Raw genomic sequence first — 18,677 nt, forward strand, 5'->3', positions numbered from 1 at the left:
GATAATAAGGTATTGTAACAAATTCTGGTACCTGCCAAGCAGTTTTTTAGACAATGCTGTGTTTTAGTATTTTATAAACTATTGGTAACAGACTATTTTATTTTCCCTGAATTAAAATTAGAGAAGCATTTCAGTATTGCAGACATATTTTATCTATATTGCTGTTCAGATCCCAAAATGGTATGTTAGGATGATCTGCATTATATTATTACTGTGTGCAGAGGGATATATACATAACCTTAAAGAAGGGATAGAGGTAAAGCAAAATAAGAGATGAAATCCTGGGAAAGGAGAAAGTATGAGAAAGAAACTGAAAATAACTTCACCTTGAGTCTTTTTGGTATAAGAGAGGACGTAGGAGGAATCATCAACAGACATTCAGGTTTTTTTATTCCAACAATAAAGTAACCTTACCGTAATTCTTGTCTGCTTCCTGATCTGGCCTACCTCATAATTCCAACTCTTCTTACGATCAGTCATTTTGGTTTTTGCAAATTCTTGCTAGATTTGTGAAAATTAGGCACATGGAGTCTTTCTGTTCAAAGGAAGATTGAACTGTTGAGGTATACAATAACATGGTGAGATGAAGTCTCAAGACACCTCTCAAATCTGTAGAGTGCCATCAATTCTGTGTTACTAAAGTATTTGCAGAAGCCCAAAAAAGTTATAACTTAAATCTTTTTCCAGATTCTGCCTACAACAGCTTTTTCCAGCTTATGGCCCTTCCCAAGAATAGCAGTTCCCATCATTCTTCAACCAATGTGGCTAACAGCCCTCTCAGAATAACTAATTCTGAGGCAGTAACTGCTTGAACTCATGTCTACTTCTTATTTTTCAACATGAGGGTAAATTTAAAGAAGTTGGAAGAAGATGAGAAATCACTGCAGGTGTACACTCAAATCCCCCCTTTTTGTGTGCATGAGCATATTCTTTAAAGAAGTAAGCTTATCACTGAAGAATTAATTCAGTTTTTATTGCCAGAGGCAAGCAATGTTTCTGAGTCAGTGGATCCGTTTAAAATTTTGAGAACATCTCTTTAACACTTCTAAATGCTTGCCTGTTAAATCCAGCCACAATCTTGTAAATTCACCATTTGAAGACATTAAAACATACACATTTTTTAAAAAAAAAATGTAAACCAAATGTATTATAAAAACCAACCAAATTTTGGCAATATGAATACCAATTTTATTTAAACAATAAAAGATGGCAAAGATGATAAAGTTCATTTAACAGACCAGGAAACACTTTGCATCTTTAACATTCTGAAAGTCATCAAGAAAGAGGCTACTCTGAACTCTGTGGTAAGTCTGTTCTGAAGCAATGGCATTGAAAAGCAGTGCCTCCTGGCTTCAGTCTTTTTCTTTTCTTGGAAGTGGGAAACCATGAAGAGTTTCTTCCAGGATGATGTACAAATTGAGTTAACCTGATCTAACCTCTTCACAAAGTTAATACCTAACAGTTAAAAAAAATTATCAGAAAGCAAAATAGTAAATTTAACCATTCTTTCCAAACTCCAGTATGCTTTAGATCAGCGATCCCCAACCTTTCTGGCTCTGTGTACCAGTGTTGAGGGGTGGGGATAAGGGATGATTTAACGTGCATACACTGCTTGGACAAATGAAGCTTCGTGTGCTTGCCTATGGCTTGTGTGATCCAGTTCCCAACAGGCCATGGCCCAGTTCCAGGCTGCAGCTCAGGGGTTGAAGACCGCTGCTTCAAATCACTCATATTCACTTTGGACATGGAGAACAGATATATACTGTACATCTCAGGCGGCGCAGTGGTTAAATGCAGCACTGCAGGCTATTTCAGCTGACTGCAGTTCTGCAGTTTGGCTGTTCAAATCTCACCGGCTCAAGGTTGACTCAGCCTTCCATCCTTCCGAGGTGGGTAAAATGAGGACCCGGATTGCTGGGGGCAATATGCTGACTCTGTAAACCGCTTAGAGAGGGCTGAAAGCCCTATGAAGCGGTATATAAGTCTAACTGCTATTGCTATTGCTATCTCCAAACAAAGCTACTCATCATTTTATGAATGGTGGATCCCAGTCACATCCTTCCAGTGGTGGGATTCAGCCAGTTCGCACCTATTCGGGAGAACCGGTTCTTAACTTTCTAAGAGGTTCAGAGAACTGGTTGTTGGAAGAAATCTTCTTTTGTTTTTGTTTCTGCTTTACAGGGCTAATCCTGTAAGGAAGGCAGGAAGGAAACATTCTGCTGTTGTTTCTAACTTAATCTTTATTGCCCTGCTTACAGAAACTGCCTCTCCGGTTAACCCTTATTACATTGTAACAGCTAAGGCAAAGTGCCCATCGACCTGAATAATGTTGAGTTGGCCACGCCCACACGGTCTCATGACCACTAAGCCCCGCCTACCCACCTGGTCATTAGGACAGAGAACTGGTTGTTAAATTATTTGAATCCCACCATTGCATCCTTCTAAATAAATATGATACACTGTAATAGACTAATTTATCATATGATTTTTCTAAAAACAGTATTTAAAAGAATTTGATTTCCTCATGGGCATTTTATGTCTTTCATTAATATGAACTATATTAGGTGACAAGGAGGGGTTGTTAAATTTCCTGAAAACATAAATTATCTGAGAACTTTCTTGGTGGTGCATTTGTGCCCAGTACTATTTCCTCAACTTTGAAATTTCAGAAGAGTTCAATATCATATCTGGTTACTCCCACTAGAATTCAGTGGATGACTCCAGAGATGGTTATATCCATCTCAATTCTACAAGGTTTCTATTATACCTCTGTTTTCAGTTTAAAACAAAGGAACCCTAGAAAAAGTAGTAGTTCCATTGACTCTGAGAAAATTCAGAAAGCATATGAGTCCACAGGAACTGTGTGCCAATAAATATAAATAAATAATAAAATATTTTAGGAACAGTTCAATTTAACAAAATATTGTAAAAGTCCGGAAGTTTTTGGCAGATTAGAGATGAATGGAGTGATGGATGTTTTCAAGAAGGTTTCATCACATAAAGTAGTTAAAAGTCTGTGGGAGAGGAGCACAAATATAACATGTTCAAATCGTGTCTACATTTGTTTACAGTTTAAGATAGATTGAGGGAGATGTTTCCCACAATATAATGGATTAGTCTTAGTTTGTTCCATGAATTCTCCCAAAATTCTGGAGAATAGATAAGTAAACAAAATCTTAATTCTCCTTTTTTGGAAATACCAAACTCAGATACAAGCTCAGATCTGTTTCTCTCCCTGAGTAAAACAAATATCTCTCTTGTTAAATGAAACTCAGTAGAGAGATGAGCATTTATTTGGATGAATGCAAGATTAATATTAAATAATATTTTAAATGTTTCCTGAGTGTGAATCTTACATTTTTTCATTGTCTTGTGAGATAATTTTCAATTTTCCCACATGAATTAATGCATGAAATATCTTGGCAAAAAATGGGAATGAAAGAAAAAGCAGTGAAAGAAACAAGAGGAAGAAGTATGATGACTATGGGAAGAGAAAGTACATATCCTGTATGAAGAAGTATTAGAAGATGAATTTTCCAATATAATGAGTAAAAAATGGATGCCAGGAAACAGGCAAAAAAAATCAATATGTATTATATACTACTCAATGGAGTAGCCATGAGGACTGGAGCTTTTCTTCTTTTTATGATTTTAATAGGATCTGTTATTTCCTGAAGAAATAAAGGTACAGCTAGAGAGGAAGTTTGATCATGTGTGAGCAATATTACATAAGAATTGATTTGTTTTTTCCTCAGTTACATTGGAGTCAGTTTTATATAGTAACAGATAAACGTTTTTAAAATTTGATTGATGAAGTTGTAGCCATTGTATTCTTTTATCCTGACTATCTTTAAGTAAGAAAAATAATAACATTTTGTTATAACTGTTTCAATCAAGAGGCCAGTGATTTATTTTCTCTTTTCTTTCATTCCCAATGCTTACTTTATATACCGTACTTTTCAGAGTATAAGGCACACTCCCCCCCTCCCCCAGTGGTGGGTTTCAAAATTTTTAGAACCTCTTCTGTAGATGTGGCCTGCTTTGTGGGAGTGGCTTGCTGGCCATTTGACTGGGTGGGAGTGGCTTGCCGGCCATGTGACCAGGTAGGAGTGGCTTGCCAGCCATGTGACTGGGTGGGCATGGCCAATTTGTAAAATGTGGTGAAACTCACATAACAACACTCTTGCTTAGCAACCAAAATGTTAACTCAGAAACTCTGGCATTTGAAGCACGCAAGTCTTAAAGCTGTAAGGTTACAAGACCCTTGCACCCCTAACCCTTTAGAAAAAAAAACCCTGGGGTGTTCAAACTTGACAGCTTTAAAACTTGTGGACTTCAACTCCCAGAATTCCTCCTCCAGTCATGTTGGCTCAGGAACTCTGGCGTTGAAGTATGCAAGTCTTAAAGCTGTCAAGTTACAAGATACTCTCACCCCTAATTATTTAGAAAAAAAGCCCAGGGGTGTTCAAACCTGACAGCTTTAAGACTTGTGCACTTCAACTTCCAGAATTCCTCCTCTCGCTCTTCATCTTGATGATGTGCAGACTGGCGGGGGGAGGGAGCTGGAACCAGTTCTAAATGGCACTGTAGATTTGTGGAATCTCTTCTATAGAAGAGGTTAGAACTGGCAGGAACCCACCGCTGCCATTCCCTAAAAGAGGGTGGAAATGTCAGTGCGTCTTATACACCAAATATGGCCATTTTTGGCCTCCTGAAAACCCGCCCTGCACGTCCCGGTTTTGCCAAAAAGGGGCCCATTTTTTGCAAAAAAGCAGGGTGCACAGAGGGCTTGGGAGGTGTGGAGAGTGGTCCTGGGGGCTGCGGAGGGAAAAAAGTGGGGGGTTTGGGAGGCCAAAAACGGGTCCGCTTTTTGCAAAAATGGGATGTGTAGAGGGTTTGAGAGGACTGCAGAGTGTTCCTGAGGATCAGGGAGGGCAAAAACTATTTTTTTCTTGTTTTCCTCTTCAAAATCTTGGTGCATCTTATACTCCAGTGCGACTTATACTCCAAAAAATATGGTACTTCAATCACAATATAGCAACAGAAAACAAGATTCTCCCAAAGTCATATTTAATTAGATTTATTAAAACATTAGAGAAAAGGCTTTTTGATAAGTGGATAGTTAGCAAAATATTTTACTTTACTAATACACTAGGGTGTGATTATTTCTTAATTATCTTGCTAACAAGATAGGACAACTCTGCAGATGTTCCAGGCTAACAATGTTTTATTTCTGTGTTAGGCTCCAGGAAGCTAACATTCATGTGTCCATTTCTTTATGAAAGCCGCTATGGGTTGCTCTCACATTATAAGGAATGTTTAAAAATTATACATAATTTCTACTAAAGTTAGTGGCCATATACTTTATCATCTAGATCAGGGGTGTCAAACTCACGTCATCACGGCGGTGTCATGTGATGTATCAGTACTTTTTCCCCCTTTGCTAAATCGGGCGTGGGCATGGCCAGCATGTGACACATCTGGCCTGTGGGCCAGGAGTTTGACAGCCCTGATCTAGACCAAACATCTTTTGGGAGTGAAAGGAGGTGCTAAAAATAATTAACATTCCTCCTGATCCAGCTAACACCAGGCTGGCTGTTTCTTGGACCTCATATGCCACAGCATATAGCAGGGCTGTCAAACTCCTGGCCCGCAGTCCAGATGCATCACCCGCTGGCCACACCCATGCCTGGTTTAGCAAAGGGGGAAAAACTCCCATCACGTGATAGCAATAGCAATAGCAGTAGACTTATATACCGCTTCATAGGCCTTTCAGGCCTCTCTAAGCGGTTTACAGAGAGTCAGCATATTGCCCCCAACAATCTGGGTCCTCATTTTACCCACCTCGGAAGGATGGAAGGCTGAGTCAACCCTGATGATGCCACTGTGACGCCCTGAGTTTGACATACTGGCATACAATATGACCCACATAATGAGGTAATTTCCCATTTGGTTGTTAAGTGAGTCATGGGTCATTAAGGAAGGCCTCACATGACCCATGACTTGGGAATTTACTGCTGCCTTCTGCATTGACTTCTTCTCTGAAGCCAGATGTGAAGCATGGAAATAGCAATCATGTGACCATAGGAAGCTGCCATGATTGTAAATTCCTGCGGGTTGAGATGTGTCCAAATGTTGGTTGTGACCATGGGGAAGCCTTGATGATCGTAAATGAGAGAATTGGTCATAAAGTTACCTTTCCAGCGTCATCATACCTTTGAACAATTGCTAAGCAGGGTAAGTTGTTAAGCAAGATCGGCCTTTATAATGTAGCTAACATAACGTTGTTTAGTATGAGCCTTTAAAAAAAATATTGGAGTATCTACAGTATTATAAATCAGAAAAAAGTGCAGCCTGAAGGCGCACACGCCATGGATTCAGTCCTGCCTGATTACATCTCCTGGTCTCATCTAGAATATTCTGGAACTTGCCTCACAGGGTGACTGAACAGAGACCATTAAAGCAAGCTCTTGAAAACATTCATCTATAATGAAGCTAGAAGAGAGAATACAAATATTTTGCAGGTGTGAACCTCTGTATTTTCTTAGTGGTGAAAAGTCTTTGCTATGAATCATAGCTCATTTTGTATTTAATATAAAAATGGAGTGAAACACTACACAGTTATGTATAATGGTGAAAAAATAAAAAATAAAGGAAGGGGATGAGTTTGTGTTTATTTTAAACAAATGTTTGAAAGACAAGTATTCCATAAATTTCTATTTATGGAATACTTGTCTACTATTTCTTACATGTATGATTTGCACATCTGCATATACTAGAATCTATAAAAGCTAAAGCAAGTAGAACAACAGTAGGAGGAAATATACTTAGAAAATAATAGCCCCACCTTAGCATAAAATCCTTTCCTTAACATAGAGTTTTGCAGTTGTTTCATGGCAACTGCGATTATTTGAGAGATAAGAAATGTATGAAATACACACACAATATCTTTGTATCATTTTTAAAAAAATCCAACTTGTAATTAACAATTTGTTTTGTAAAGCTTGCATGCAACCGTGTAAGTCTGAGTTTGAAATTTCCTTCCTACGTGCCAAATAAGCTTTTGTGGCTTCTCTTTCTGATTCTCTTCTACCCAAAAATAAAAAAAATTCAAGCCATTTAAAGTTTGGCTTACTTAGACCATAATAGAACAAGTTCTGCTTCACCCAACTTTGCCTGAAATGCTGACTGGTTCATGATCTATCCCTTTAAATTGCATGTTAATGTCCTCCGACATTAGTTATAGGGAGTGAATTTTATTTATTTGAAAAGTGTTTCCAAACTGCTTATTAAAATAACCCTAAAGGTAAAAATATTAAGATATAATAAAACATTGTAATGAATCTGAACTCACAAAAGCATTCCTATAATTAAAAAAAAGCAATAAAATGTGCCCTGGAAGGGAAGAGATTATTTGTAAGTAAGTAATTCAGAAGCAAGAATTGTTTTGCTAACAGATGGTAGCCGAAGAGCTGTTTGTTGAAAGCAGCCAAATGATAGCCCAGTCTCTACAATAAGATTTCTAATGTGCTATAGTTTATTCAATAATCCTATTAATGTGTGTGTATTGGGGGGGGCGGTCCTTGAAGAATTGACTATGGTTCAGAGTTGGCTATTCTTATGAAAGAATTCAGGCTATATTACAGAAAATATGAGAAAGATATCCGATGATATTCAATTATACATCTCAATTCCAGGCCGACAAGGTGATGCTGTCAAGGCCCTAGTATCTGAAGACTGTGTAGGTCTGATGAGGAGGAATACACTCTGGTCCAATCCTGACAAGATTGAGTGGCTGTAGATATTTTGGAGGCCTGGCTCTGGGATCTTCAGTCTTTGGTCTTGAAATGAATTGCAGTTTCTTATTCAAGACTGATGTGCAGTTTGGAGAATCCTTATGGATTCATTGCACCTCATTACATCTACAGTAAAGAGCAGGTGGCAGCTATGATCAGGAGTGCCTTTGCACCAGTTACATTCTTTCCAGGAACCAAGAAGCATTTCAGTCATTCATCTTAGTTAGCTCACAAACTGATTGCTTAATGGGCTTTCTATTGGGCTGCCTTTGAAGACTGCCCAGAATCTACAGGTACTCCAGAATACAGTGGTACGGTGATGGATTTCTTGTTATGGCCATGTGACATCATTGTTCTGCAAGCTGCTCTAGTTACTGATTGGCTTCCAAATGCAATTTAAGATACTGGTTTCATCTATAAAATCCTTTGTGGCATAAGACCTCCCAGACTTGTTGGGAGTCAGATGCCCTAAAAATTATACTCTGTTTCCCTGAAAATAAGCCCAATCAAGCTTTTGAGCGCATGCGCTAAAATAAGCTCCCCCCCCGAAAATAAGCCCTCCCTGAAAATATTGCCACACAGCAGCAGCCATAAGGTGATTATGCTCGCTGCCTCCTGCACCTCAAAAATAATAAAACCTCTCCGAAAATAAGGCCAAGCGCTTATTTTGGGGTCAAAAGAAAATAAGACCCTGTCTTATTTTCAGGGAAACATGGTATATATATGTGTGGGCCGTAATACAATGTTTGAATTATCTCCTACAAGCCTTAAGAATACATTGCTAAACTCACAAGGATGGCATTGATTGAAGTACAGAAAGATTAAAAGTCAAAATGAACAATTATAGAGGAAAATGTTGTGGGAGTAGACATAACGATCTGAACACCCATTTTCCATCCCTTGGACCAGGCAAATGACATTCGATGGTAAAACCATCAACTGTCAGTACTGCAAGTTTCCATATCTCTTTCTCTCTCCCCATATATCTAAACATAAAAACCTGGCATGTTAACAGTTTATATGTAACACCATCTTCAGTGCTGGATGGGGTTATTTGGCTCCAGAAAGACCCAATATGCTATTTGTGGGTCCTCCTGACCTCACAACTCCTAGAAGAGCAGATGGCAGTCATGACTAGGAGGGCATTTGCACTGTTTCATTTATGCATCAGTTACACAGATTCTTGGACCGGGTGGCTCTGCTGACAGTTATTCCTTCTGTAGCCACCTTCTGACTGGAGTATTGTAATGTGCTTTATGTGGGGCTGCAATGGAAGAATATCTGGAAGTTTCCACTTGTGCAAAATGCAGTGGCACAGGCATGTGTGCTTCTGAAACAACACATATTACTTCTCCATTCTGTCAGATGCATTGTTTGCCTGTCTCCTTCTAAACCATTCTACACTCTGAAGTGAAGTCAGCTACATATGCCCTTATTTTTCAGAAGTCCCTCAAGACCTTGGTTTGTCATCTTGCTTGGAGGTTTCAGGGACCCAGTAAGATCTCTTGTGTGTCCTCCTTTTTCTAACTTGTTTAATATGACTGGGTTTGGCACGTTTATTGTTTTATGATTTGTTTTGCAGTATGCCATCCAGATTCACTTCTTGTGAGATGGATGGGCATATCACTATAATAAATAAAAGAAAAATAACAGGCCACATTTAAAACATCTGCAGAACAATTCCAGAAAGGGCCAAGAATATTCCTCTTCCCTCTAATAATATCATATCACTGAATGTCCTTTTTGTAAGTGATTGTTGATATTCAGTATTGACTGGATACACTTTAATTGCTACTTATTTAGAATAGGTTCATTGAGCACTAGGCAGCTTCTTAATGGTATGGGTGGTTGGCAGCTTTCCAAATTCCCAGTGCTGGAAGGAACATTGGTCATTGTTGGACTTGGTCATTCTTAGGTTCAAAGAACCTAAATGGCTGGATTTATTCCCTGATGACGTCCCATGCCGTGGCTGATTCCTAAGCTATGTCACTTGCATTTTCATATCCTGGTCATTGGTAGGAACATGAATTGACTTCTGGCGTCTTACCTTTCTTGCCCCACTGGTCTATGAATACACTTTGTAGAATGGGTAAATTGTGGATTATGCAACTCTGCTTTGTCTATATTTTTCTAAGTTCCATTCTGGTGACCTGCCTCCATTGTGAATCTTCCAATGAGCTTGGCCATTTTCTTCAAAGTAGCTATTACTTTTCTTAATAGGATATAGGGGTTCTTAATCTATATGTTTCTACATATGTTGCATTCATACCAGATGAACATGATGCAAAGTTATATTACAATCATCTAATCTAGATCTCAACAAATACATTTCTATAACTTCTAGATTTAACTCGCTGCATAGTATGGCTATGACAAATAACAGTAGCTGCTGCAATGCAGAGTTTTAGCAGTGAGGATATGATCCCCTGCCTGCAACTAGGAAATGTAGTTAATAACCTAGTTTCTATCTCTTTTTATATTTAATTGTGTTCTTCTTCTTTGAAATACTTTTTCTACAACTTCAAAGTAGAATGATTACTTCAAAATCAAGATATATTACCTTTGATTTTATTTGCCAGGTTGTGTTTTGCAACAGTGCACTATATATTAGTCATCAGTGGAAAATTTGTGTTCCACCATTCATTCATTCATTGAAAATAGGCTTCTGAAAACTACTTCTTCCCTGCAGCGTGGGATGTGGCTGAAAGTAAAAGCTTCACAGTAGTTACAGGAAGTTGGCAGACCAGAGGCAACAAGGTTTTTTTTAAGGATTCTCTAGAGAGTATAATTATAGTCTCTCCAACAGGAGCTAGATTTTGCTTCCAGTGGATTCCAAGATTGAGCAATGGATTCCTTTTCAGATTGTGATGCAGCATCTAGAGTTCAGTAACTTGGGAAAGGCTGATGAACAGTACCCCACTTTACTTCCCAGATTCAAATTGAATCTGAAGGAATTAAAATCCAATGAAAGTAATAAAATACAAGGCAAAATTATTTATCCACTGGAATTGATTGATCACGTACCCTTACACCTTTATCGGTTGTTAGATAGACCTTCTTCAGGAGCATCTATCATCATCTAGTTCTTTAGGTTGCCCCAGCTACGGTAAGTACCTATCACCACTATAAGTCAAGTCTATCCACCTTTGTCATCTTCTTTTATTTCCTTCCACCTTTTTCAGCATGATGGACTTGATAAGAGAACTGGTTCTTCACATACTGTGCCAAAATATCATAGAGCCATACCATTTGCATGTCAAGTGACAACACTGATTTATTGTTTTGTGATCCATTTGTTTGTTTTCTTTGTTACTGTATTCCCTAGCAACAAATTTCAGAAGGGTCAATGCTCTTTCAATACTATTTTTTTTTCCTTCAAACTCAAACTTTCACACTTTTGTCACAGGGAAAAGCATTGTCTTCACAGTTGTGAAGTATAGACATAGCATCTGAATATCCTTTCCAAGCCTTTTGTTGCTACCTCGCGACATAGTAGCCTGTGGCACAATTCTCAAACTACCTGAAATAATAGCCAAAACCATTTTTAATAAAGCAATACTGCTCCAAAAAGCTAGTATAAAAGAATGATAATTTTAACTGAAATAAAAGAATATCTACACACTAATAATGTTGACTAATATTGATTGCTTTTTCTCATTGAGATATTTCAGATCAGCATTTCCCTTAAATGCGAAAACATTTAAAAACATTTAAGTACCAAGACTCACAGGTTTTCATTTGAGGCTAGCCAGTTCTTGTGCTAGCCTTGAATGAGGTGGCTCATCTGTATATATCTGCAAATCAGTCCCATTAAATACTAATACACGATGCACAGGCGTGCACTGAAGTCAAGGCTGCGGTTATTTGAAGCACAGTGGACATGCGCCAGTCTTTGGTGAGCTTCAGGAACATTTTCAAGACAATTCACATGTTGATTTGTCTATCATAAAATTGTGAAAAAAATCTTGCATTTGTGAATACCAGAAACCCACTGGCATTGTTCTCTGGTTCTTTTCATAGAGCAGAGGTGTCAAACTGATGGTGTATGGCCTGGATGTGTCACATGCAGGCCACGCCCACCCCGAGTTCCGCAAAGAGAAAACCGTTGTGATACATCATGTGACTGCAATGTGATGCCACGAGTTTGACATCTGTGTCATAGAGGGAGGAAAAAACTTCTTTGTTTTCTAATATTGGAAGTAGAATTAACGTTTCTTTAAAACTAGTTCGCGTTGAAACATGTCTGAAGCAAATAGTGTCCTGAAAAGAGAAAACATTCAAGCAAATGTCCTTTTTCTCCAAAGCTATTATGACATGAGGCAGCATAGTTTTTCACTGCAATGGATAATCACAAGTGTGATCAGCTCCAGACTATCTTTTAGTAAAAGATCCTAGTTTACACAATATTTCAGCGGCAGACTGCAGAGATTTAGAGGCAGTTCTGAATGCACCATTGTCATAGCTGTCATAAAATGATTTGCTAAAATATTCTCCGAAGCCAGTGATTGTAATGAGCTGTGCCAGCTTAGATAGATGTAACCTGTGGACCATAACATGAACAATCTTGACTAAACTTAACCCATTTCATTTGCAGCTCTTTTTCACCTCACTTTGCCTATTACTTCCTTCTACAGATACTCTGAGCGAAGCCTTACAAAGTGCATTGGGATTACTATAGAGACCAGGCCAGATTATTGTCTAAAACGGCATTTGAGTGACATGTTGTCCTATGGATGCACAAGGCTGGAGATTGGAGTACAAAGCATTTATGAAGATGTGGCCAGAGATACTAACAGGTAAGACTTGGGGTGGGGGGGAGGAAACAAAAGTAAAAAGGAATAAGAGAATAATAACAGAGTTGTAAGGGACCTTGGAGGTCTTCTAGTTCGACCCCCTGCTCAGGCAGGAAACCCTATACAATTTCAGACAAAAGGGAATTAGAAGCTTTTAGAGGGAGATTACACAAATTTAGAAATGAGGCTCTAACAGAATCATCTGTGGAAAAATGGCTATATTTTCAGTGTTTCCTGCTTCCAAGATTCCTGGCTGGAATTTTGCATTATGTAGGCGGGATAGGCAATGTGGGCACATTGCTTAGCATGCCTACAATATTCTTTTGACCACCAGGTTGTTTTGATTTTTGTTATCCTTTTTAAAATTAAAAATAAATAGGAAGTCGGTGTACTACAACACAAATTATACCTTTATCTTTACTTCTAAGAAAGTATTTGAGACATATAGCTGACAGTCTGTGAAAAATGGTGATTGCTTGGAGCTCAGTGTTGTGTATGGAATGTGCCTACCCCATAAATTGAAGTGATAGGTAATTTCTTGGAGCACTAAAGAGAATGATGGGGAAGCAAGTGGCAAACAAGTGATTTGCCACTCACATCCATCCTGCCATCAACTCATGATACTAGTCTGTGAAATATGCAGGTAGTCCTCAACTACAATCGAGGCCAACATTTCTGTGGTTAAGCGAGATGTGTGTCAAGTGAGTTTGCCCCACTTTACAACCTCACTTGCTACAGTTTTTAAGTGAAGCATTACAGTTGATAAATTACTAACCGGGTTGTTAAGTGAATCTGGCTCCTCCATTGATTTTGCTCTTCAGAGGATCGCAAAAGGTGATCACATGACCCTGGGACACTGCAATGGTCATGAATATGAACCAGCCATCACATGATCTTGGGGATGCTGCAACGGTCGTGAGTGTGAAAAAAAAATCATGTCACTTTTTTCAGTGCTGTTGTAGCTTTGAACTGTCACTAAACAAACTCTTGTAAGTTGAGGACTACCTGAAATTCATCTCACAGATTGCAGTAACTGAAATGCTTCCAATTAATTGCTTCTTGAGGGCTGAGGTAACTTTAAAAACACACTTGCAGAGTTGGGTTTTAATATATAAGATGCAGCCAAAATAGTGAGATTATTGCAACTTCTTCACAGCAATTTTAGGGCTTCTTACTTTGGTGTCTATGTTATGGTTTGGCATATATAGAATAGAATTGAATTGAATTGAATTGAATTGAATTGAATTGAATTCTTTATTGGCCAAATGTGATTGGACACACAAGGAATTTGTCTTTCATGCATATGCTCTCAGTGTACATAAAGAAAAATAAAATACAATACATTCATCAAGAATCATAAGATCCAACACTTAGTGATTGTCATAGGTTACTAATAAGCAATCAAATAAACAATAGGAAACAAATAAAACAATATAAATTTTAAAGATACAAGAAACATGGTTATAGTCAAAAGTGGGAAGAGATAGGTACTAGGAAGGAAAAGAAGAGTAATAGCAATTATTAGTCTTAGTAGATAATTTGACAGTGTTGCCGGGATTAGTTGTTTAGCAGAGTGATGGCATTTGGGGAAAAACTGTCCTTGTGTCTAGTTGTTCTGGTGTGCAGTGGCGTTGTTTTGAGAGTAGGAGTTGAAACAATTTATGTCCAGGATGCGAGGGGTCTGTAAATATTTTCACGACTCTTTTTTTGACTCATGAAGTATATAAGTCCTCAATAGAAGGTTGGTTGGTAGCAATTGTTTTTTCTGCAGTTCTAATTATCTGTTGAAGTCTGTGTCTGTCTCCTTTGGTTGCAGAGCCAAATCAGACAGTTATAGAGGTGTAGATGACACACTCAATAATTCCTCTGTAGAACAGAATCAGCAGCTCTTTGGGCAGTTTGAACTTTCAAACTTAATTAAAAATTGGGTTTTAATATATAAGATGCAGCCAAAATAGTCAGATTATTACAACTTTTTTTTCACAGCAACCTTAGTACTTCTTACTTTGGTGTCTATGCTATGGCTTGGCATATATGAATGTCATTGAGATTTATTATGGTTTGAAATAAATGGCAAGGAGAAAAGAAAACTTTTCTGATGCTAATAATACTAATATTTTGGCCAGAAAGCAAATCTAACTGGCAATAGGTTTATGTTAGACGAGAGAGGGGGGGGAGGGAGGGAGGGAAGGAGAGAGATGGAGATGGAGATGGAGATGGAGATGGAGATGGAGATGGAGAGAGAGAGAGAGAGAGAGAGAGAGAGAGAGAGAGAGAGAGAGAGAGAGAGAGAGAGAGAGAATCCCCAAGTAGTTTACAAGTCATTTGTGCCATTTGGCAGCACTAGGCCAGAGATTATGTTCTCTAGCGTAGCAATTATTTTCTTTCCATATGAACTCAAGTCCTGGTACTTGAAATGTCCATGAGGTTTTCTTGGCAGTGGTACAGGTCTAATTGACAGCCCTGGTATTCCTGGAGGTCCCCCATCTAAACACCCACCAAGCTCAGCTCTGCTTACCCTTCTGACTCCAGAGATGTTCACTTAAATGCTTAAATGATGAGACATGCTCCAGCTTGCTAGATGTTAACAGAATTAGACATTCTGAGAGCAGAATGCAAATCTACATCAGTCCATAGCCTTAACCCTGCATGTATTTTTGATACTGGCATTATGCTAACTTTCCCTGCCCCCTTTCTGTATTTGTGGAAATTGTCTCAGATGTACAGCAGAAGTACAGCCAAGTAAAACTGGTCCACTAGGATTGGGTGGATTTAAATAAGTTTGAATAAATAATAGCAGTAAACAAATATTTGCTGATTTTTAACCAAATTAATGCAAAAGAATTGTGCTGATCTGATAATTTGGGGAGTGAACCAGATTTAAGGGGTTCATATGTACAATTGACTATATTTAAAAAGGGAAGTGCATCAAAGTTTACCTTTGAGATGAGTGACTATCCTGGATTTGATAGACTTATGAATATTAGGGCCTAGGATTCAAAGTTGAAAGAAGTTTGGGTTTATACCACACTATGACTGCAGAAAGTTTTAGTCATCGTATGTAATTCTAAATTAAACTTATTCTGCTACATATTCATCCAAAATGAAAGCTTCCAGATCTAAAGCTCTCATGAGAGTTTTTATGGGCAGATTATTGTAGTAAACCACAAATGATTGGCTTTCCATATGTCAGGTGTTCTCTTTGGATGCAGGAAAGACTTGGAAATGCTGTGAAGAAATCAACAGCAATTCCTGTACACTCTGTATCCAAGGCAGTGTGCTTTATCAAATGTTGCCCTGTTTTTTTGGAATTTCCTTTGGGCAGAGATTTATTTAACTTAGTCCTTCTTTGACTTTACAGAAAAATTGAAACACCTACATATTCCATCTTTCATGGGAGGAGGGTGTGTTGTAATGGGAAGTACTAAGGCTAAAACCCAGCCTGAAGATGGCGAGTGAGACCTCGCCGAAACATTGCCAAGACAATCTCAATATTACATGGGAAAAGACCCAAATACAACAAGACCAGACTACAACAAGACCAGCATATATACGTGTGTATGTTTGTGTGTGTGTGTGTGTGCGCGCGCATGCATGCATGCATGCATATACATAGATAGATAGATAGATAGATAGATAGATAGATAGATAGAAATATGATAGATAGATGATAGATGATAGATAGATAGATAGATAGAGAGAGAGAGAGAGAGAGAGAGATGATATATAGATGATAGATGGATGGATGGATGGATGGATGTGTACATATATACATATACATATACATATACATCATATACATATACATACATACATACATACATACATACATACATATATATATATTTAAAGTCACAACCCCTGGTATGCCCCAATTATGGGAGGAAGCTAACTGCTTCCATTCTCTGTCAATCGCTCATCACAAGAGTCCATCACGACAGAAACCCAATATTTTTACTGTTGCCTTTGTTATATTTGTGTTTTTTTATTTGTGCTGATAAATAAATAAAGGCACAAATTTATCAGCACAAATAAAAAAACATATATATATATATAGATAGATAGATAGATAGATAGATAGATAGATAGATAGATAGGGAGGGAGGGGGAGAGGGAGGGAGGGAGGGGGAGAGGGAGAGGGAGAGAGAGAGAGAGAGAGAGATGCCAAATATCTGTATATGCATTTAGCCCAGATGGTACTTGCAGAAATCAAATTCGATATTGAATATTCAACAAAAAAAAGTGGCTGCCAGCTGCTACATTCCAGTTACGATTATCAGTAACTTCACACTTTTGTTATCTCGTTTTGCATTCATATCTGCAAACATTTAATAGTGTCTATAAAAATGTAGTATGTGAATGAGCCTTGAAGTGTTCTTAACTGTTCCTAACTTTTCCCTTTAAAATATTTCACCTTCGCTTTCCAATTTTTTTCTTGCAATATGGAATTATAAGCATTTCTTAGGTAGGTTAGTTTTCTATTAAAAGGTAAATGGCTCAAAGAAAACTGTACGAAAAATTCCCTGATGTGGAATTTTTTCTGATTGAGTAAAATGGGCTGACTGACTGACTTTCTGACTCTGGCAGGCTTTCAAAACAGCAATAACATACATTTTCAGAGGTTTCTGTAGTGTATTAGTTCCTGACCCCAGCTGACTTGACTCCCCCACATGCCCCCCGCCCCCTCACATGTATGGCAGAGACCCGAGGACCAGCTGGCTGGTGGGAGGCATACATGCGCGGTGGAGCTGGGCTGGGGCGATGACTGGCGGGCCCACAGAGAGGGCTCTGTGTGCCACCTGTTCGCCATCATGGACCTAGATGATCTAGTACACTATTAGAACAATGTTCTATAGACAGATGAAACCCCCTCAAATTGTATTTTTGGTATTAATCAGAAATGTTATACTTGAAGAAAATAAAACATAGTGAATTTCTGCTTAGTGTGTTCAGTAAAGTTATGACACCACACATTATTTTGTTAAACATTGATGCTTATTGTTTAACCAGAATCTCTTCATGTATTAATAGAGCTTAGATGAAGCTCAGTTCACAACTTAAGTCTAAATAGCAGTCTAAATGACTCACTACCCTTTTCTTATTACTCCAGGCATCTAAAATGCATTTTGGTACATTTATACATACGTACATTTTTTAACTTTATCTTCTGCTCATCTCACTGTGGGCGCGGGGACGCAGCGGCTAAGACACTGAGCTTGTCGATCAGAAAGGTTGGCAGTTCGGTGGTTCGAATCCCTAATGCCGCATAACAGAGTGAGCTCCTGTTACTCGTCCCAGCTTCTGTCAGCCGTTCAAAAGCATGTAAAAAACACAAGTAGAAAAATAGGGATCATCTTTAGTGGGAAGGTAAGAGAGTTCTGTGCGCCTTCAGCGTTTAGTCATGCCAGCCACATGACCACGGAGATGTCTTCAGACAGTGCTGGCTCTTTGGCTTTGAAACAGAGATGAGCACCGTCCCCTAGAGTCGGGAACAACCAGCACATATGTACGAGGGGAACTTTTACTTTTACCTTTATACATACATGCATTTGTTAAGTTTATCTGCTGCCCATCTCCCTGTGGGGCTATTCTGGGTGATTTACAATAGTAAAATGGAAAAAGGAAATAATAAAAATAAAAAAATGTAAATATAACAATAGAAAAGCAGTGAAAAAATAAAAACAAATAAAGGAAAGTACAATAATATGAATTCAAAGAAGGGCAAGAGGGGGAACCAAAAGTGCAGAGGGGAGATGGGATCAGCTAATCAGTCCAGTAGCCATCTCCAGTGCCCTTCCATATTGGGGCCCAGGCCAAACAGCAGAGTCAGGTCTTCAGGCCCTTGCAGAAGGACAGGAGGATAAGAGCAAACCATGTTCATGTTCCAAAAGGCCGGCACTACAGCTGAGAAGGCTCTTCTGGATCCTTCCAGTCCGAGTTAAAAGCCCTACATGGTATCGGACCTGGGTACTTGAGAGACCGCCTCTTGCCAATTACCTCCCTACGACCAATTAGATCCCACAGACTAGGCCTCCTCCAAATACCATCAGCTAGCCAATGTCGACTGTCGACCACTCGGGGGAGGGCC

At 38.7% G+C, this 18,677-nt stretch overlaps 1 protein-coding gene across 1 annotated transcript in view; it reads left to right on the forward strand.

Moving 5' to 3' along the window:
* The window catches only part of ELP3 (elongator acetyltransferase complex subunit 3), a 102,401-nt gene that overhangs the window by 20,792 nt on the left and 62,932 nt on the right, over positions 1-18,677 (forward strand). Inside the window, exon 8 of the mRNA XM_087717439.1 lies at positions 12,431-12,592. Within this exon, the coding sequence (XP_087573565.1) occupies positions 12,431-12,592 (162 nt within the window). The remainder of the gene's footprint in view (positions 1-12,430; positions 12,593-18,677) is intronic.

This window comes from Thamnophis sirtalis, unplaced genomic scaffold (assembly GCF_051295495.1).
Source record: "Thamnophis sirtalis isolate CommonGarterSnake01/CBP01778 unplaced genomic scaffold, rThaSir2_p1.2 scaffold_6, whole genome shotgun sequence".
Lineage (NCBI taxonomy): Eukaryota > Metazoa > Chordata > Lepidosauria > Squamata > Natricidae > Thamnophis > Thamnophis sirtalis.